This window comes from Aptenodytes patagonicus, chromosome 4, assembly GCF_965638725.1.
Source record: "Aptenodytes patagonicus chromosome 4, bAptPat1.pri.cur, whole genome shotgun sequence".
Taxonomy (NCBI): Eukaryota; Metazoa; Chordata; class Aves; order Sphenisciformes; family Spheniscidae; genus Aptenodytes; species Aptenodytes patagonicus.
In genome coordinates, this window is record NC_134952.1 from 67,478,564 (window position 1) to 67,500,779 (window position 22,216).

The 22,216-nt window shown below is 39.9% G+C and overlaps 1 protein-coding gene across 6 annotated transcripts in view; it reads left to right on the plus strand.

The window, feature by feature from the left end:
• Positions 1 to 22,216, plus strand: part of WDFY3 (WD repeat and FYVE domain containing 3) — a 190,098-nt gene that overhangs the window by 39,460 nt on the left and 128,422 nt on the right. For 4 of the 6 annotated variants that reach the window (XM_076337074.1, XM_076337072.1, XM_076337071.1 and 1 more), the window contains exons 1-2: positions 4,670 to 4,732; positions 17,691 to 17,901. In XM_076337074.1, coding sequence (XP_076193189.1) covers positions 4,704 to 4,732; positions 17,691 to 17,901 — 240 coding nt within the window. In that variant the 5' untranslated portion in view covers positions 4,670 to 4,703. Of the gene's footprint in view, positions 1 to 4,657; positions 4,733 to 17,690; positions 17,902 to 22,216 lie in introns of those variants that run through there. The other 2 variants (XM_076337070.1, XM_076337073.1) reach the window with 2 other exon arrangements.

The following is a 22,216-nucleotide window of genomic DNA, read 5'->3' on the forward strand; positions in this document are numbered from 1 at the left end:
GCCATGTTGAGTTTCTTTCCAGCTGTGGCATGACTTACCTGCAGCTACATGGATAATAGTAAAAGTTGTGATGCAGTTTATAAACCCATAGAAGATAATGAGATAAGGGAAGACAGCCAACCGACATGAATTTGTCAGGGAGAAAATTATATCAAACTGATTAGTTTGCTTCCTTGACAGATGAATTGGATTACTGCATAAGGGAGGGAAGGGATAGAAGTGATACAACTTGAAGTGTATAAGGTTTTGAAGGATGTTCTTTTGAATGTAATACATGTAGTGATTTTTTTTAAAATGGGATCTTCCTTAAATCACTGTCCTGCAGGAGCAAAATTTATTAAAAATGGTTCAGTGGAGTAGTTAACAGGGATTCAGCATCACCTGGAAAGGCATTTGAAGTAGGCTTCCTTACTAGCTTGCCGTGCCTGGATTTGTCAATAATGGCATCCATGATTTAGATGATGGAGTAGAGTCTACTTACAAAATGTGCAGGTGATGTCAGTTTGGGAGTAGGCAGTATGAGCACCACGAAGGGTTTATATTAAGGTGTTTGACTTGTTCGTTGGGGTAAGCTAAGTGTTTGCGTGTGTTCGTTTGACCTGACTCACCCATGTTTAATTGTTATACCACAGTAACTCAGTCAGTGTATATAACTTATTGAGCTTACTGATTTGGATGGTCTCTTCCAACACTCTTTTGTTTGTGGTACCTTTCTATCCTTCAGTAAAATTACAGCACTGAAACCTGGTACTTGAATGGAAGTGGTTGTTACCTTAAAAAATGGTGTATCTGGATTTGAGGTCTTGGGACACCACTGAGTTACACATGTGGAAGGCTAGCAACACTCTTGGGAAGTCCCAGAATTTTTCTCTTGTGCCGAAGGGGAGCAGAAGGTTAGGCACTGTGGAGCAGGCAGCTGCTTTTGCAGGATTCTAGCAGTGCCACCTCCCTGCCTTTCCACTGATGGCATAGCAACACATCTAGTTAGGCAGCTAACATCAGGGCTGCCTCCCTCTGTTTGGTCTCCGTAATGCAGCTAAAGCAGCTTGTCTGGACTCTGAAAGCAGGCTGCTCCTGCAGCCCCTCTTCTCTTTTTGCATTTCTGCATGCATAGTCCAAAAGATATGCTGCTGTCTGAGCGGCTGTTTGAGGCTCAGGAAGGATGGAGGGGTGGGGAGAAGCAGTGCTTGAGGTGTTCATGATGTGGATTATTGTTTGGCTTGTTGAAGATGTACATGAGGGAAGAATAACTTCTGTATCCTTTTTGCTATGTTGCTGGAGGAGTTACCAGTGCTTCCCTCAGCACCTCAAGCCTTTTCCCTTGCAGGACTTTGCCCTAATGTTTGTTTATTTGTAGTAGTTCCTTTAGTCTGCCACAGAGAGAAAATGTATGAATAGGGAGGAGTGACTGTATTTTTTAAGAGCTTTAGTAGAATAAGGTATGAAATGTAGAAATAATTGTTGTCTGGGATGATGTTAGAGAAGTATGACATACCGCTTTATTTTAAGCTCCATGTAATAGAAAGGGATGTTTGCGTGCCGTGCTTTTTCATACACAATGCACGTCCCATAGTTGTCACGTTATCATGAAAGATTAATTTTCTGGCTCTCTTAGAGGTAAGCACCAATATTTCACACTGGGTCAATAATTTTTGCTGGCGATAGCTTAACGCCTGAAACTCCCTTTGACATGTTCCCGTTTATTGGTGATGCCATAAAACTCTTACGGATGTGAAACGTAGCGAGGGAGAAAATACTCTTTGTTGAGGTTAATTCTGTGGAGATGCTGCTCTCTGGTTCTGTAATCCCTACTGCTGTTTTCCTGACTTCTTGGAGTATGGCTTTGCTCTTTGATATCCTAGCAAATGTTTTTCTAGCAAAACTACAAACTGAGTTGATAATAGATACACCTTAGCAGCAGAGACCTGGTGCACTAGTGGTGTAATTGGAATAGCAAGAATGCTGTGAATGTTTCGTACCCCAAGTCCCAAATAGAGGGTATTGGAAGACCTACTACTGATAAGTGATAGCTTGTGAAAAGCAAGCCTCAGGCAGTCCCTTGGAAAGACTCTAGGTCCCATGAATTGAAACAAACTGGAGCCACAATAAACCTAGTTTTAGAGCTTTCTCTTGTTTGATTATAACTTCAAAAAGCTGCTTGGGAGAAATCTCAAAGGCATGTTCCTGTAGATGCAGGAATAACTGTTCAAAGTGCTGGAAGATGAAACTCTGATGTGCAGCAATTTTTATAAGTGAGGAAATAACAATGGAGAAGTGGGCTGCCATCTGGCTGTATTGCAGTGCTAGTTTGTTAGAAATACTGTTTACTCTTCAGTGTTGCTAAGAGGTCACCTTTTTTTTAAAAAAAAAAAAAAAAAAAGGGACACACACACACAAAAAAAAAGTCACCCCTGTAACACCTGCATGAGAGAAGTGCTAGCAAGAGGCTACTACTCTCTGCTTTGCTCTATGGTTCAGGATGATGAAACTTTTTCCTGTGGTAGAGATGGATATCTTACTACATCTTCTATTTAGTCCTCTAATATGGAAGCCTTGCACAAATACTTCCTCTAACAGGGAATGCACAGCTACTGTGAAAGGCCCTGTACTTTACACCGAAGTGTATCTTTGCTAGTAAGTTGACTTTGTTGCTTCTGTGCAATTTGTCAGAGTTAAACTGGTCACTCTTTTGAATGATGCCATCTGTTGAACTTGGTAGCAAGAGTGTAGTTGGCACTGTGACTGTGGGGTTACTTTCCAGCATACAGGATACACTCGTGTGCCGAAGGCTGTTATTATCTGGATGGGTTATGGGAATATGCATGTCTGTTCATATGCATTTTGTGTGATACGTAACAGTGCTTGAATAAATCCCTTTACTTCAGGTACCCGAATATTGCTACCCCTCTGAGCTCTGTGTGCATTACTCAGCTTTTAGAGCATCCTTTCTTTGTTCAAGTAACAGCTATTAGCAAACAAGTTGATGTAAAAAGCCCAAACACCTTCCTCTTTCTCTCCCTGCTTGTTCCCAGATTGAGCAACCTGGAGTGTGTACTTGAGGGAGCAAATTCTGACAGAGAAGTAAAATGAAATTAAAGAAAGGAATGTATGGTAAAAATGTAAAGGAATATATGGATGTATAAGAGAAGAAGCCTTTGCTGTCGTACTATTGTTGCAATTAAACCTAGCATTGAGCAGCATTTATTTACCTAATTTTTTAATGTGTTTTTGTTCGGCCACATACTGCTGGCTTTCACTCTGTTTATTGCATCCTGTTTGTCTTAAAAATAAATGAGTAGTAGTAGTCTTCATTCTGTGCACTGCTTACTGTCAAAGCTTAAAAGGGACACAAAACTAGAGAAAAGGGATAGCATTGAAAAAGTCATGTCTTCTCGCTTGTGGAGAGCAAGTTCTGTCCCCAAGTTCTTTGCATCCAGAAACGGCCAAGCACTCTGAAGGATGTCCAAGTGAGTCCATACACTTTCACAGATGCACTGCAGAAGCCAGGACTTGTAGTAAATAACTAGTAAGTAATTTCTGTAGCTGTAAATGACATTGCAATGCATTTGATACAAAATTACTTTTTTTTTTCTTGTTGTTGATGATGTTTTTCCCTCCAGCAAGGAAGGATATTTCGTTAATGTGTGTATTGTGTGTACATATAGATGAATCCAAGGGGAGAATGGGAATAAACTCTGCTTCAGTAGTTGTGCTTTTACTATGTGGATGTTCAGGCTCTTTTCTGGGATAAATACAGTGGTCACTTTTTAACTAAAGTTGTTTGAGCATCCTTCTGTGGCACTGGGAGAATTTTTTTCAGAGAGCTGCAGCTTCATTCCTAATTTGTTTTCTGTACCTTTGGTTATTACTGGAGAAAGGGGCTAGTATAGTGGTGAGACATAATATGTGAGTAACCATAGTTATTGATACTGGATTCCCGAGGAAATCCAGCCCCTTCTGAATAGTTGTTGTTGTTGTTGTTAAAACAAAACACCTGGTAGTGTTGATCTGAACCAGCTGTTCTATATTGTATGGTGCTGTGCATGAAAGTAGCATTGCGAGCTAGAATAGTAAACACTGTTCCAAAAAGAAAAAAAAAGGGCAGAAAATTTAAAGTTAGGAAAACCTACCTTGCATCTGATCTAGATTCTGGTAAGAAGTGTCTCTTGTACTCCTTTTATTTTTCCAGAATAATTAGTTCTATTGTAACTGAAATGTAAACAAATTTACTTTTATATGAGATAAGAAAAGCGGGAAAAATGTCATCTTACAAATTCATTTGTAAGCTGTGATACATCGTTCTCATTTGCAGTGACTGAGTTGCAGACCAGATGTCTTTTTACTCGAGCATACAGTTTTTCTGTCTCGTTCTGCTGCTTGTGTGATTTTGATTTATTTTTGTAAAGCAGCTGTATCAGTTACTGTGGCCTGGGCGTTGTAAGGCAGAAGGAGGAATCCCTTCCCTTCAGCTTCACAGTTCCTCGCATCCCTGTGCTCGCCAGGAGGGACCAGCTGCGCTCCACAATCAAACCAGCCTGGGTGCTGGTACAGCCGGCGCTGGGGGATGGCGGCGCAAAGCTCGGGAGGTCCGCCTGACTGCCAGAAGGATGTTTACTAACGATGGGCTGGCAGTGGCTTGTAGGCAGAGGAACTTGCTGTCTCCTATTAGTAATATCTTACAAGGAGAGGATTTGAAAACTAAGATGCTTGCACTGAACTTCAAGAATTCGAGGTAGGATGATATCTAAATGAATAAAAACTACTCCTATTTCTTTGCATGATAATCCCCCCCCCCCCCCCCCCCCCCCCAACATTTAATTACATGACTAGCTTCTGTGAAGTTGTACTTCTTGTTGTCAGACTCTTCTGGAGTTGTACTTGCTGTTATAAAGAGAAACTGAACCAAATGACCAGCTGAGATTTAGTCAAAATATAGTGATATTTTGATTAATGTAAGTAATGTACCTGTGCATAACTTCCTGTGTTTAGGATGTTGGCTGTACAGAAATAAGTGAAAAATAGGTAGATTGCATTTGTCATTCCACCTAAGGAAGAAAACAATTGATTTTAGTTTGTCATGTATGTAGTTTTCAAAATACAGCTAATACGAGCCTGTTCTCAAGTGTGGTAGTTCTGCTGTGAAGCAAGCTTGTTATCGACTTATATTAGACAACGTTCTTGGAAATGTAACAAAGTTGGAGAAGGAACCCATCATATTAAAATAGTAATTTGCCTCTCTCTGAGTGCTATAGGCTTCATTTTTTCTCTTTGAATAAGAAAAGCTCACTTTTTGGGGATTTCTAGCTGTCCTATTTAATCTTGCAGTATATTGCATAAACTTCTGTTGAGAAAGCATTTATTCACTGCAAAATATAACTTTCATTTTGGCATTATTGCCAAGCAGGAGTAGAACATGGGTAATGGAGAGGAAAACAAAAATAGTTTTGAAAGTAGTTATGGTAAATAATACAGACATCAACCCCATTACTGGTAATAAAAAGTAAGCTAAATAAGCATGGATTTTTGAAAATGTTACAGCTTTGTGCCTGTATGAGACACACCAACTTTAATGTCCAAGAATATCTACACCCACTCCGATCATCTAATAAGTGTACTAGTGAATACCAGAAAAAATTTTCAGCAGTGCTAAATACTTGATTGAAGAACTGGGGAGAACTGGAAGAATGCATTCACTTGAGCAATTAATACTGCTTTAAAAGTCTGCAGTTTTAGTCTGCTTTGTAGGTTTGTGTTTGTGGTTTTTGGGTTTGGGGTTTGTTTGGTGTGGGGTGTTTTGGTTTTTTCTTTTTTTTTTTCATCTGACACATTCACTGCTGGGGGATGGAAATCTTGGGGCTCTGGTGGGGTACTTCTAAATCAGAAGAGCTGTATCCTGCCTTGGTTCTGTCCAAGTCTTCCTCTGCAAGCCTGGTAGCCCTCTTGACAGACTCTACCTGGTCATCTCGGAGCAGCAGTGTCTCTTGCGTGTTAATGGGGAGCTAGAGCTCTTTTCTGTAAGGAAAGATTCACAATCAGCTGTTTTGTCTTTACTCTTCACTCTGTGCGAGACTCCTGAGAAGTGTCTCCATGTGCAATGTGGGGAGGCTGTTTCCAAAGCCAGTCTGGGAGCCCAAGGTCCTCAGGGCACAATGTGGTGTTTGAAGGCTGAAGATGAGATTGAGAAGGGTCGAATTGCTTTTATATGCAATTTGTGAGTATCATCCCCAGAGGATCTTCTGCCACCCAATAGAGGGGGGCGGGGGAGGAGGAGGAGCAAAAGAGAGAGAAGGTGAGGAGAAAAGACAGTGCTTTTCCCCCATCATTAGAATACTTGTGTAGTTACATGAAACATAGGAATCTTTACTGTTTTTCCCAGTGGCAGTGCATCGGCTGGAGCAACGAAGCTGGTGAAGGGTCTAGAGAACAGGTCCTATGAGGAGCGGCTGAGGGAACTGGGGTTGTTTAGTCTGGAGAAAAGGAGGCTGAGGGGAGACCTCGTCGCTCTCTACAACTACCTGAAAGGAGGTTGTAGCGAGGTGGGTGTCGGTCTCTTCTCCCAAGTAACAAACGATAGGACAAGAGGCAATGTCTTCAAGTTGTGCCAGGGGAGGTTTAGATTGGATATTAGGAAAAATTTCTTCCCCGAAAGGGTTGTCAAGCATTGGAACAGGCTGCCCAGGGAAGTGGTTGAGTCACCATCCCTGGAGGTATTTAGAAGACACGTAGACATGGTGCCTGGGGACATGGTTTGGTGGTGGACTTGGCAGTGTTAGGTTTATGGTTGGACTTGATGATCTTAAACGTCTTTTTCAACCTACATGATATGATTCTATGCTGTATGGTATGCAGCACTTGGTTCCAGTGGAGATCAGTAGATGTCTTTGGACCATCCTAGTTTCAATGTAGGGGAACCCCATCTAAGAAAAGTCAGTTCAAGAGTAGTCTATTAAATGCCATTGTCCACGGTGCCCAGCTTCCCCATGGTGTTTACAGAGGGGCCTTTGCCTGGGGATGTGTACAGGGTGGTGAAATTCAGCAGCTTCCTGTTGGGTGCAAACACACAGTGGAATAATACAGTAGTTGGAAGAGATCCGTTATTGTCTAAAAGGCAGTAGTGATGTGCATGCAAGTATTTCTACTGCTTTTCCATACATCTCTGGTCTGAATTGATAACTATAAAGTCTTGGGCTGTTTTGTTTTGTTTTGCACTTAGGAATACTAAGAACATGCAACTTAAAAGAGGTTGTGATCATTCACCCTTATTTACTTCCTATTGCCTCAGAAGTAAACAAGCATTTGTGCCCAGGGTTTAATGCTGATTTTAATGCCGATAATGTTTCTGTTCCACTCTTTCTGACTAGATGGTAGCAGAGAAAGGAATTTTATTACATCAGCCAAGCATGTACTGGTAGGATCATTTTGCTGTTTTTCTTATCCACCTTGTTAGAAACAAGGGCAGCTCTATGGAGACAAATTTTACAGGTAACGGGCTTCTACTTACTGCTCTTTCATATGTAAATTTCCTAAAGGCAGACAAAATGTTCTTCTTTTGGGTATATAAATGGCTGTTTTACATGGCTGGAGGAAGTTCATGCTTTAGATTGCTGTTGGGAAGAAAAAACACTACCACCACAACAAATGGGGACCCACTTTGCGTAATACCACACTCCTTTTAAAGAAAATCTGGTGGCTTTTTTAGCTAAATATCAGAACTGTGCTTAGACGCACTATTGTCATTACTGAACGTGCTGTTTGGGACTACCGTGTTTAGTGCATGGCCTTACAGCTTAGATGCAACAGCCTGTCCCCTGTTCCAAGTTCACAGGTTTCCTTCCCCATCTCCTCCCCCCCCAGTTACTCAGAAAGGCAAACAGACCAAAGTACTCTTCCCCCTTCCTAATAACGGCTCATTGTTTCATTGTTGATTCTAGTAGAATAACTTTTCTAGGAAGGCTTTTTTACTTCGCTTGTTTACTGCTAATGCAAGAACCACCCTCTGGAACTGTGTGTTTTTTCCTATGCCTTTGTTGATATCTGCATGCCAACCAAGCACATGCTTATCTCTTCAGATCCCAGATTATTTTGCTTTTTTGTTTGTTTGTTATTTTGTGTCTCCCCCACCACCACCTTTTTTTTTTTTTTTTTTTCTTTTTTTCTCCATGGGCTTCTTAGCAGCATTTCCTCTCTTGAATGGCATGGTTTAGTCATTGCCATGCAGTTCAGGTTGGCAAAGTAAAATATCAGTTCTGCTCTATTCCCAACGGCCTGTAACTGGCATTCTGTTTGTCCAATTAATGCAAATCGGTTTATTCAGACCTTTTGAAAACATAAAAAACCCAAGAAAGACAGCATTCAAAGATGCTCAAGATATTTTACTATGAAACATAGCAAGAACTCGTTAATTAGAATTTGCTCTCCAAAAATATTGAGGAAGCAAATAGCCTGTTCTGTTTTGGTTTGTTGGTTTTTTTTAACCAGTTGTTCCCTATCTTTATAGTATTCAGCAAACTTTTTCTGACGCTGCATGGATTAGTTGTTTATAAGCTTTCGGTGTAATGTTCTGATTCTGAATAATCTATCGATTCCTCAATTTCAGATGATTTTGCTGAGGTGCAAATGTTTCTGAGATGTTTCAATTCTTCCAGTGTATGTTCAAAACCAGAACCATGTTTCAGTAGTTGCTTTCCTCCAACATGTTTTTCAGCTGTAGGTGTTAATAGCAATACTGAGGTTTGTAGGATAATTTGAGTTTGCTTTTCTGTTGTCTTGCCAGCTAGCAGGTGTGAATGGGGATCATTCATACCTGCAAGAGTGTCCAGTTACGAAGTTCCAGATTAACACTAATCTGGTAAATTTTAGTTTCCAAAAGTAATCTGCTGTGTTTAGAATGTACGCAAACTGAGAACGTTGAAAACCAGAACTTTTATTCTCTCAGTCTGAAATTTGTTCACTTACTAGGCACAATTTTCCTATAAATGAGTGTTCCAAAAATACGTGTCAGTGGAGAAATTTCTCTTATTTTTGTTGTTATATTTTTGTGTCTGTGCTCCAGCCAATTTGGACTTTCCTTCTGCCTGTTGGGATTTTCGCGTTCCACACATTTTTGTCTCCTCAGTTACCACATTTCTCTGGTAAATAGTGTCCTTTGCGCTCCTTGAAGGAGAGGAGGAATTGTACGCCCAGAACTAGTTCAGACTTTGTTACAGTCAGGGCTGGATTGCCAGCTTGAGACTATATTGGAACAGGTCAAAGGAGTGGAAAAAATGCCATAGTGGTATGATTGCACAAGCATGAGCAAATAGTTTCTTGGAGCCTGAATGTCTATGAACGAACCACCTGAACGTGCTAACACAGGTCTCTCCTTTCTAACATAATACCTATATGGCCACTACTTTGATCTTTACTGTAACCGATGATTAGAGTTAATGAAACATGGTAGGATTTTTTTTTTTTTCCTCTGGAGCGACCATTCCTCATCTCCTAAAGCGGAAAGGCTTCTTTTGCACATGAAGAGTTTTATTTGGTCCTCAGCCCTACAATGGCAATATATTTTTGCCTTGCACAAATGATTTAAAACCTTCTTCTGGCATAAATATTACCTTTTTTTCCCCCAACCTAAGGAGATGCCATGGAGCAAACAGTTTGAGGTGTGGAATTTCAGACTTCCTTCATGGCTAGCAAATCCGAACTGGTTTTTGGAGATCAGAACTGTGTTTATATGCAGATGAGGTGATTAAAGACTTTGCATAGAAATTAACAGATGAAGCTGTGTAGAGCCCAGTAGTTAAATGTGGATTTTGGGTAGCCTTAGGGATGGTCTGTATTTCTTGGTCTTGTTTTGTGAAGAGATGAAGGACCATCTATACTGTGATAGGTGCCTCAAAGATGAGGTTTTCTGCACCTCTTAGCTGGACGTTGATGCAATATTTGTCACATGCTATTTGGCTTCTGAAATGTGACAATTACTTGTGAAATTTCCCTGACCTTTTTCAAAAGCCACTTTTAAACAAGTGGTGGATGTGTATATTCAGGTGCTTACAAAAGCAGAATTACCTTTTGGTTCTCTGGATAGTGTGTGGTAGTTCAAGATGAAATCAGAATTTGTCTTTCATTTTAGTTGAAAAAGATGTAAAATAAAAAATGCAAAGGCAGAATCCTTAAATGAATGTGTGTGGTCAGTCTAAATAGCCTATATTTGAGCTTACTGGCAGTTTGCTTTGTGGGCATTTGCAATTCTTTAGCTTGATTATCAGTTTATTACTGAGCTGAAAAATGGGAGTCCTTAAATCTTGTTAAAGGCTTGCTTAAAGAAAAACAGTATTGAGAATTGTGTTTGTGCTGGTGACAGATTCTAATGTGTGCTAAATAAAGATGTAGGAAGCAATTTTTTCAGCATCCAGCCAAAAATCACGTTCTAGATACTGTGTGGACAGTTTTGCTCCTGCTGGGAAAGGAGGCACACGTGCTTGCTTCCTCGTGTGCTGTCTCTTCTTTGCTCTCTGTAAAACTGACTTATAGCTCCTTCCTGTTTGATAAAGCTCAGAGTTTTGAGCACCAGCCCTAAATATCTATGAACGATGATTTTAATCACATCCTTTACCTCCACATGTGCATTGGTAGTCCTTCATGCTAGGTAACTGTTGTTCTGTACTATTGCACTAAAAAATAAAGTTGAAGTAGGCTCTTCAGTCACAAGGGGAATAATGGATGGTGGGTCTGCACTTGATCTTAAAGTTGTCTGTGCTTTTCGTGTATGGAAATAGAAGCGAAGAAAATTGATGCAACTTGAACTGTGGTTTGGAGAAGTACTACATATTGTTTTCAGCTGTGGTTGGATTTAATACTTTGTTTTATGGGCTTGATGTTCTAGAGCTGGCTAAGAAATGTTTGTAGCTTGGAAATATTTTAATAAAGTACTGGAAGTAATTTTGGGAAATAAGATTTTGTGGTTATTAATTAAAGAATTAGAAAATGCAATGATAGGATTATTTTCTAGACATAAGATATACACTAGTAAATCAGGAAAAAATAGGCTATATGCAGAAGTAAAAAGCACTTTATTTTCTTATTTGAACAAAATGAAGTGCAAAAACTTGATATAACTGAAGTTCATTTTCATTTAAGTTAATACTAAGTAAGAAATACATGCATTATTATTCTTTAGCAAGACAGCTTTCCTCCATCCCTGCAGCATAGGACAAAAGTATCACTGTTACTTAATTGTGGTCCTTCTTTTTCACTGAATATAAAACACTAACCTTCTAGAGGGTACAAACCACAGGAAATCTACTCTATCAGCACTTGCTATTATGTGTCATTATCATGAATAATTTGTGGGAAATGGACCTAGAAAGAAGACTTATAGTCCGTGTTTTATATATGTATCTTTCTCACTAACCAGTTACTTAAGTTCTTCATATTTGTTGAAGAGTTTTTGTTTGCAGCAACGTCAAGGCATTAAGGTCAGACTGAGCTTAAGAATAGCATTTCTAATGTTGCAGGTAACAAAGGATTTGTATTTTTAAATACTCATCTGATTTGAGTTCAGAGAACAGGGAAAAACATGTCCTGAATTAGGATGGCAAGCTACTTTTTTTTTTTCCTTCTTTCTTTTTCTTTTTTTTAGAGATGTTAAAGCAAAAAATTACTGCATTGAATTCTCCGGTTTGGACACTACCTGTGAACTGAAAGAGAGACCTCTGTAAGCATCTCTTCAACCTGTAGAAACATGGTATTTCATTAGGTTGGCCTCTGCACTTATATTCATCTAAAAAAGGGAAGGTTAAGCTTTCAGGTGAGAACATAAGGTTCCTTGAGATAAGTTTTAAAGTATTTCAGTGCAAAGGAAAAAAAAAACCCAAACCACAAAAGCCACTACCCTGAAATAATAGCGTGACCTTGCAAATCCTTTCCTGCACACCTTCCTTAATTAATAATACTTTGCAATACGAAAATTGGAGAGGGATTTGATGGTGTTTTCCTGTTGGGAGGATTTCTCAATGAAATAGTTCCTGTTTTAACCAGATGACTAGCTGTTTAACAAGAGGAAAACTTAGTACAGGAATAGGCACTTTTATTACTGAGTTGGCACGCTGGCTTTGCTCCGGGCCCTGTCTTAAAGGGACCAGGCAATATTCCCCAAATGAGCGCGTGTTAGTTTGGTCCATCAGGGAGAGCTGATGGCTTCCTTTTCAGCAACACAGCTTCCTTTTGCATGGTTTTCTTTGTGTGTAAGTAGCTGATTTTTGTTTGGTGATGGGGCAATGAGAGGAAGTAGTTGTGTTCCTCACTTCCCCTCCTGCTGATGTTTTTGCCTACAAAGAGAATTTATTATTCCTGTTCAGTTCTAAAGACAAATGGATGTGTATCTAGCCTATAACAGCTCTTTATTGTTTCTTTTGAAGGCCAGAAACCGTCCTTTTTAATAGTGCATATTGATGATCATCTTTGGAATGTTAGTATTAACTAACTAATTACCTAACATGGGTAGGGAATCTTAAAATCAGGAACGAAATAACAGATATAGTGTGGAGGGAAATAACGGGTGTGGAATTTACTCATCATAATGGACTTCTGTGATTCACTGTAGCAACAAGACTTATCTTAAGTTTCATTTTCCTGAGATAGTTGGAGTGGAGGTGTGTGCTGGTGTCCCATTATAATCTGCAAGGAAAGAAATTGATTCCTGTTTCACTGCTAAGCTGCTGATGTAATACCAATATAGTGCCTGGAGAAACACTTGTGACTGTAATTACAAAGCAGATAATTACCTAGCTGCTTAAATAACAACCTTTTGGAACTAGATGCACAGCTTGGACCTATAATAGCTATTGTGAAAATAAGTGTCTCATGCAGCTTCTGTCTTTCTACTTTTTTTTCTTCACAAATGTTTTGATAGCTCTAGTAGTATTACCCGTATATTATCATACCCTAACTTGTGTTAATGACTATGTGTGCAAGTTACGTTTTTCTTCCAGCATCTGTCTTTTGAGCTTTTTAAGTTGTTGGTATTTTATGTAACATAATTTATGATCATTTGTCCAACAGCTTCCACTAACAGTAGAAAACACTTTAAAATATTATTTTAAAGGGTAGAAGTTACCTCTTGCACTAACTCCAGTGAAACTTCTCGAGAATATCATGGGTTCATCTTGCAGGATTCCCATATAAATTTAACAGAAAAGTGAAGAACTTGGTGAATGGGTTTATATCAGAGCTGCTGAAACGGGTTAGCCTCGCTTATGCTCATGGGAAAATGTGTAGCCATCTGACAGCCAGTTGAAGAAAATGGAAGGTGTTGTTTAAGTAAGGATGCTCATGCTATGCCTTTACTGCTTGCTTTATTTCTCTTTGCATGGAGACTTTTCTACTTCTACCACTAGGAGAAAACAGCAAAGTGTTTTACAAGAGTGACCTTTTTATTGTTGCGTCTTTGTGCATGTTTAAAATCTACTCGTCAAGTGTCTTATTTTAGTTTTGGTCCATACAGAGCATGATGATACGCAACTGCCATTAAGTCACCTTTTTTAGCTCAAGCAGCAGAAGGTGGGTGCAGTGGGTCGAACTGCTTCAACCCTCCTGATAAACCATGTGTCTGTCACTGTAAGGCTGCATTATAGAGCTTCTGCTTGCTTAGTTTGCTCTTTCAGAATAACTTCTGACTTCTTACTTAGCTTAAAAAAGCCAAAGGCTCAACAGCTGGACCATCCAGCTCAAAGGTTCCCTCTGAGGAGTGTACCGCCTTGGACCTGCTGGGGGAAGTAACTCATCAGGGCACTGTGGTAAAGAACATGTGGCAGCACCAGGCTGCATGTGCCGGAACAGGGGATGCGAGGCAGGGAAGAGCCTCCTCTCCTGAGAACCAGCTTCTGTCCTTACCTCTTCCACAAAACTCCTCATGAGGTTTTTGGAGTTGCTCTCTAATTGCATCCTTTGTGTACTGGGAGTCTAGCTTCGAGATCGCAAGCTGACAGGGAGAAGGACATCAGCTGGTCTCTAAGGGATACAACACAAGCAGGCAGAAAGATTCAAGCATTACAAGATGCCACGTAGGATTAGCTATTCTCCAAAGTTTCTTAAACGAGATATCCAGATTATTAGATACCACCAATTTTAGTCTAAGGGGGGAGGGTGTCTGTTTGTTGTGTGTATATTGAGGCTGTTAACATGCTCGTGCTGTGGGGCAGATTTATGAAAACAATTTGATTTAATATGTGTGAGGCATTCTGATCTGGCAGTGATGAGCAGGACAGAAGAACCCATGAGGAAATGCATCGCTGTGTGTGCAGACCAGGCTTTTGGTCCGGGTTGGAGTAACCAAGGTGTAGCGTCACGGTCGGAGGGATGAAGTCACAAAATACTGAGCAGCTGCTCATGAAGCAAGGGCTGTGTCCAGCCTGTCTGCTGAGAGAGGCAGGAGGCCCTTTGGGGGACTATAGGAAGTGAGTGTGCAATTTAAGACTGCACTATAATGCATGTGCAGAACCAGGCCAAATTCAAGCTCTTCAAGCAATTACAAGATAGGTGTTCCCGAACTTGTGAGTTTGCTTCTCTTAAGGTTCTTTTCCTGTAGGCTTTTGCTGTGCAGGGTGCTTGATTGTCACGTGCTATAAGCAAACAGTCATGAACAGGTGACTTGGCTGTTACTGAAAATACTGGAATTCTTTAATTTTTGGCATTAAGGAGACTGCCAGGAGACTGTCAGTTAATGCTGACTTCAAGTCATGTGTGGTGGTTACAGCTGGCTGTAACTGTAAGACTGTGCAGATGCTTTCACTTAGTAGAATAGGAAGGTCCTTTCTTCTAGATATTTTTTGTTTGTAGTAAAAGGTTTAGGTGTACTGCTTTCTCTTTTGCCAGCCTAAGCCTAAACAAAGAAAACCTGTCAAAGTATTTATACAGGACATAGTAGCAACATACCACTGTCCTTTCACTCAGTGAACATGTGTAATGTTCTGGTGTAGTATTTCTAATGTGTCATTCCTCTGAAGATTTTTAATTGGTTTGTTTGGGTTTTTTTAATTTTAGATGCGCTTAAACATCTCAATGTTTTCATAGGATAAGTAAGTTCTGGTAGTGAGATTCACAATGAGGAAGTTTTTGCCTGCTGTAAACCATGAATAATTCTTCCCATGTATCTAAGATTTGGGCCTAATGCTGGAGCTCCCAGAGCCCACAGCTATCCTTGTATTTCCTTGTATTTCCATAGATAATTTGTGCTGTGGTAATCAGAAAAAATATCACTGTATTTGGACTGGCAAAAATAAATCACAGAAATTCTTTCAGATTTCATGTACAATATATTTTAGATGATGTTGCATGGAGCCCATGCTAGCCTTTTTTCTAATAGGACAGAAACACAGTAGGACTCAACTCCGGAATAATTCCACAAGTAGTATCTACTCTGCTTGAAATTAATATATTGTGTACATTCACGTTGATCTGCAGTGGAATTGAAGGTAGAGTCTACATGATTCTGAAGACTGAGAATGAGCAGAAAATACTGCCAGAAAAATCTGATCCAGAGGGCAGATAACATCGTCGAAGAAAAGCAGCATATATTGCAAAGATTTCTGTGTGTAAATGTCAGTGTTACTACCCCTATCTTCACTTTGTACAGTGCAACATGGACTCAGTATCTGTGAAAAACATCAAGGAAGTGAATACTTTATAGTAAAGGATATTCACAAAGCAGTGTCTTCTAGGAAGATTTTCTTGAGTGTCGCAGGGGCGTCTTTGGGACAGAAAACTGAATTGTTGTGGTGGTGTGGTTTTTGGGTTTTTGTCTGGGTGTTTGGGTTTTTTTGGGGGGGGAGGGGGTGGAGTTGGAGTTCCAACTGAGTTAAGTACACAAATGGAATATATAAATTTTGTAGTGTCTTTTGGTTACTTCTGGGAAAAAAACCCAAAATGAAATTCATTTGGATGTTATTTACACTGTTACGTCCATTCTCTCCTCTCTGCCCCATCTCTTACATTGAGGTTGAATGCATGATTGTACTGGGGAATAGGCGGGAGGGACCATGACTGTGTTGAGAAAGTGAGAACTACTTTAATTGTTCTCTGCATTTGTCATCCCTCTGGGTTAAAACTGCCCCAGTGGAGGTAAATGGATCGCATCTTGGAGAAGCTTGTCCCAGTAGGCTCCCATTACACTGGGAAAATAGTGCGTAACATTTATTTGGACTTCTGTGACTATAAGAAAATTGTCAGATCTAGAACTACAACTGTGTGGCTGAACCAGTACAAATTCCTGTTCTAGGTGTGCGCTTAGGCTGAATAAAGCAATAGGATTTAAAAGAAAAATTGGCTGCCCTAGCAAAAGTCTACAGCAGCGGTGGGTTCAATGACAACATGCATTTTGGGTGTTGGATTTAGAGTTCTCAGCATTTTGTGAATCATAAAAAGAAATTTAAAATATTATCTTTAAAAGATTTTATGAAGAAGAAAATACAGACTTTTTTCCTGCTGCTTAGGCAGTGAAGTTTTGGCTCTTTGAGCTCAGATGCGGTATTCTGTTAGTTTACATGTTATTACAGCGAGAGGAGAGTTCCCAAACTGAAGAGTTTGGGAAAAGGTGTGGGTTTCCAGAGGAAACACCTCCAGAAACTCTGCTGTTTCATTTTTAACTGCGTGAATCATGCTGATCTGAAGTCTGTTACCTGGGTTATTTCTTAGGGATAATACACTAAAAGATGACATCCAGTTCCATCTCATTTTTCTTCAAATGTGAAAAGCCAATGCAAATTTTCGGCATGGGCTGATGGTTGCTGGCTTGTACTTTAGCTTATCTTTTTTGATGACCTGTTGTTTCATAAATTGATTTTTTGCATTGTACCAAAACGTTTGTTAGCATCTGTTCCTAATTTTTCTTGCATGTTAGTACAATGCTGTTTTATGAACACATTCCGGAAAGGTATTTTGTTCTTGGGTTAGAGAGAGAATATTTTTCTTTTGTTAATGCTTCTTACTAGCGGTTAATTATTTTCAGTTTTAAAAGTGTAGTCCTTGTTGTAGCTGGTGTTACTTTCCTGGCTTTAGCACCCAACTACTGTCTTTCCTCACAACTTAATCTCTGGGTTTGAGTTCTTCAGTAATGGGTATTTTCTCTCCATTACTCTAATCACAGCATCTTTGGAATCATCACTTCTCCTTTTAATAATTGACCCTTCATGGTAACCTCTCTTTTTGATAATTTAAATAATTAAGTTCTTTAAGTTTCTTTCTGTGAGGCATTTTCTACCCTTGAATAACTTTTATGGCTGTTACTGACCTTCGTTTTTCCAACCACCTTTAAGCAATGAGAGGTAGACATTACAATTCTGTGGAGTATTTTATTGTTGGTCTCCTTAACTTCGTGTATGAGTAGATAACACTGCTGTAAATGCTGTGGAATGTGCACCAAAGAATCATAAAAATCATCTAATAAAAAGTACCAAAGCATTTTGCGGTGTTTGAAGCCTGGTCAGTTGTGCTTTGTGCTGAAGAGTATCGGATGTTTTCCTGTTTCAAGTTGTTGGCTTTAAATCCTCCAGGCACGTACTAATCAATGCCTAGCATATAAAATTAGCTAATGCTCGTAACTGCAGTATGGTACTTACTGTGAGAGAAGGTGCTATATATTTAAAGGCTTTGATGGAATAATGCCTCAATCTGGTGTACTTAGTAAGTTCGTTTTCCTTTCTGAACAGGGTACAAGGGAGCTTCCAGAAGTCAGTCAAGATGAATATGGTGAAGAGGATCATGGGCCGGCCGCGGCAGGAGGAGTGTAGCCCCCAGGATAACGCACTGGGCTTGATGCATCTGCGTCGCCTCTTCACAGAGCTCTGTCATCCTCCACGGCACATGACCCAGAAAGAACAAGAAGAAAAACTTTACATGATGTTGCCGGTGTTTAACAGGGTAAGCTAGAGAATCTGCAAGAGGTGTTTTCTTTATTTGAATTGACTGCTCATTTTTGTATGCCCAAGACCTTTGGTTCTAGCACCACAGAAGCTTTTCTTCCGTTGGCATCCTTTCAGTTTTCCCCTTCTCCTTGCATAGTGTTGTGTTAGTGGATAAACATGCCGTTGCAGATTTCCTTCTATTATTGCTTTTTCTGAAGTGCAATCCACAGTTACATGTAGACTGTCACAGAGCTTTTCCGCAGACCTTGCTGTTATTACAGAGTCTGATTTCCAGCCTAAACTTACTTGTAGCGAGTTTATACCCACTTGTTTGTGTGACAGCACTGTCCTTGAGTCTAAATAACTCTTCTCCCTTCTTTGCATTTATTGTACTGATGCATATTTAGAGATAACAATCGTAATATCTCCTGTCAGACTTGGTTTTGCTAGGCTACATGAGCTGAACAATTTTAATCTCCTCTTGTGATAAATTCTCTATATTCTCATCACCCTTGTAGCCCTTTTCCTATGTATTGGACAAGGGGGATTTTGAACAAGCAATCTGTAGAGAAGATGTAATAGCCACTTGTACAGTGCCATTCATATTTCACTACTCCCTTGTGCTCAAGCACTGAGATTTTGTTTGGAGGCAGGACTGTGACGACTATCACTGGAATTAATAGGAGCTAAATCCTCCTGACGTCTTATGTCACTCCGATACTCTGCCACTTCATTATGAATAACAACTTTGATGGTAGTTTTAGGGTCTTGAAAGAGCAGTAGGTACAGATCTAGCTTTTCTTTTTTTTCCTGCTTTGACCTGAACCCTTACTCCTGACGCTCTTCTTGGGTGGTGGATTTGTGCTTGTATACACTACTGTGGAGAACTGGTATCATCCAAAAATTAAAATGCAAAAACTTGATAGGAAAATCAACTCAGCTTCCTCTTTTTTAGATTGATGTTTTGTTGAAAGTATGGCTTATTGATGGTGTTAGACATTGAACTGCTTACATGCTGTGTAGAAAAATTAATCCTAGTCAAGGCATAGTATTAATAGGACTTCCAGCCTACGAGGTAGCATGCTTTAGTGGATAGATCCCCTAAATATCATTCTGTTGCCCTAGGTCTTATTCCTAGTTCTACTGGTAACTTGTGTGAGTTTGGGAGAGGTAAGCTCAGTTCATCTGCTGCTTCTTTACTTTATCTGCTTGGATTGTACGCCCTTTAGTTATGGACTTTCTTAATTTGTTTTTACAAATTAGCACAATGGAATCTTAATCTTGGCTTGAGCCTGTGAAGGTTATTTTGATGCAGTTATGCTTAGAAATCTCCCTCTGGTGGTTACAGGTGTCTGATGCTTCTGAAAAGGGGAAGGTACCCACTATAGCTGCTTCAGCACTTAGTTGTATTCTGCAGGTGGAGAAGAAATTTTTTCCTGGCCCTTGTGGGTAGTTACTTGCAGTAGCATTGTATCTATGGAAATCGCAATTGGTGATATAACTGGGTTTAAGAAAAACTAGTGCAGCAATGCATATCCTATTTCCGTACAGCAGTCTTTCCTTAGACTTTGATTAGACTTCAGGATGAAAAAGAACAGTTAAGTTTTAATTTCTCTGTTGTTTCTCCCTTCTCTGTTTTCCCCCTTTCCTTCTTACTATGTTTTTTTTCTCCTTTACACTGCTTGCTGGCTTTGTCCTAATTTTTGGTCTCTCCATTTGACCCTGTTGAAGCCTAGTTGTAGTTGCCTCAGGTCTTTACACCATTTGTTCTCTCTCACTGTCCTTCATTCAGCTTGTGTGTTGAGGTATTCTGAAAAACAAATCAGTAGCCCCAAGTTTTCTTCTTACTCTGTCAAAATCAGCTCTTGCCTAACTAGTCTCAGGTACCATTTAGATTTCTTGAAAAGATGAATGATTTCTGCTATTTCCATCTGTATGAATACATCTTGGCTACTCTTTTCTCCTAGATCACAGTTTTTCCCTTGTGTCCTGGTTTTGGCTGAGGTAGAGTTAATTTTCTTCCTAGTAGCTGGTATAGTGCTGTGTTTTGGATTTAGCATGAGAATAATGTGGTAACACACTGATATTTTAGTTGTTGCTAAGCAGTGTTTACGCTAAGTCAAGGACTTTTCAGTTTCCGATATTCTGCCAGCGAGGAGGTGCACAAGAATCTGGGAGGGAGTATAGCCAGGACAGCTGACCCAAATTGGCCAAAGGGATATTCCATACCATATGACGTCATGCTCAGTATATAAGCTGGGGGGAGTTGGCTGGGGGGCAGTGATCGCTGCTCAGGGACTGACTGGGCATTGGTTGGCAGGCAGTGAGCGGTTGCATCACCTTTTGGGTTTTTTTGTTTGTTTGTTTTCCCCCTTCCTGGTTTTGTCTCTCTCTCTCTCTGTTTTACTTTCTGTTACAATTTGTTGTTGTTGCTGTTATTTTTTTATTATTTCAAGCATTAAACTGTTCTTATCTCAACCCATGAGTTTTCTTACTTTTGCTCTTCTGATTCTCTCCCCCTTCCCACTCAGGAGGGTGAGGGTGAGCGAGTGGCTGTGTGGTGCTTAGTTGCCAGCTGGGGTTAAACCACGACACCTTGTTTATTATAGGTTTTTCCTTCCCCAGGTTTCCCATGTCTCTCTTCTGTTCTTTACAGAATCCATCTAATTTTGTGGATGGGCTCTTTTCCCTTCTCTAAATCCTAGCGACTCTTTTGTTCACTTCTTTACTGAGGTGGACATGATGCTGAAGACACGCATTCTTCTGTGCTTGCCGAATGTTTTGATTTTGGATCCTGCCTGTGCTTTTGTCTCTTCCTCTTCCCTCTTGTTTCCTTGTTCAAACATCACTATCCTCAAACTCTGGCTATTTTTAATCTGTGACCTTCTTGGCGTTGTCCTTTTTGCCACAAATACAAGCTGTTGCTAGATGTCACTTCAGTTTCCAACCTCTGTAAAATCTGAATCGTAGTCTGGCACATTGAGGGAAGCGTGTATTGTTTGTGCTCTTTCACTTCCTTTCTTGCAGTCCTTGATAACTGTTATCAGTCGTCAACAAACTGTTACCGTAGCACAAACAGAACTGATTTCTCTTGGTCAGTCAGGTCTTACCTGTCCCTATTACAGGGGGATCTTTTTCCTTGCATTTCATATAAATGCGTTCTTGTCTTCCTGCATTCAAGAAGCTGAGCAGTTGTGTTGTCATCTATTTATTTCTACTTCCACAGTTTACCTTTTTAGGTTCCTGGTTAATGCCACCTTCTTCTTTTGAGGCTTACATAATAGAGTCTGCTGTGGCTTCCTTGGCTTATCTAGTTTTGTGTCTTCTGAGGCGTCAACTGTCTGTGGTACAGCTTGTTTTGGAACAATGCTATTAGCTTAGTAACTCTGCGAGTCAGAGTAAGACAAACTCTGAAATTGATTGGAATAAAAAATAGAACAGGAGAAATATTTCATTTTCTGAAGAGTTTTATGTGAGATTTTCCATTTTAGTTCACTCTGAATACTGAGATGACTTTCCTCTGAGACCTACTTTTGCTGACAGGAAACACTAAAACATTACTAGAAGTTCCTTTTTAAAAATTTTCTTTTTTCTCAAACATAGTCCTTAGCTGCAAATGTTTTACGCTATCAGTTAATAACTTGATTCAAATTCAGACTCTGAGTCCCTCAGTTACTTTGCATAGTTATCTGTATTCTGTTGAACAGGTTTAAGTGAGATTGAGTATTTTTTGTGTTACTGCCTTAAGCAAAGTCCATGATGGTGTACCATAGAAGCATTATCTGTTACAAGATTGGGATGTCTGTGTTAGGAGGAGAAAACCCCAAATAAATTGTGGAGCTCAGATCAAGACTTCCGTACCACACCTTGATGTGTACTTCAGAATGTCTCCTGTACAGAGCACTGAGCTGTTGGAAGTGGGAGCTGTGTGTGTTTGGCTGGAAGCAGGGAGTGTGTGTGTGTGTGTATGTGAAATCCAGGAAATAGTTCTGGAAGAAGCGTGATTTTTACTGAGTGCAGAGATCTAGAGTGAGGAAGATAAGTCTGCTTCCCGTAGGTATCCAAGTGGCCAGCAACAGGCAGCCAGTTCAATAACCAGTGTATCCAGGAGCTCTTTCAAGATGTTCTTGCTTAACCGTGTATGAGTTTTGGGTTTTTTTTTGTTTTGGGGTTTTTTCCTCTCTTTTTACCTCTTCAGAGGTATCTGAAGTTCTGTGTGAAATGCAGTTCCATCTTCTTCCTGATATTTTGAGGATTATTAATCAGTAAATCCAGAGGAGCTAAAGCATTCTTAACTTTGGTTTATAGATACAGCATGTCTTGAACATGCT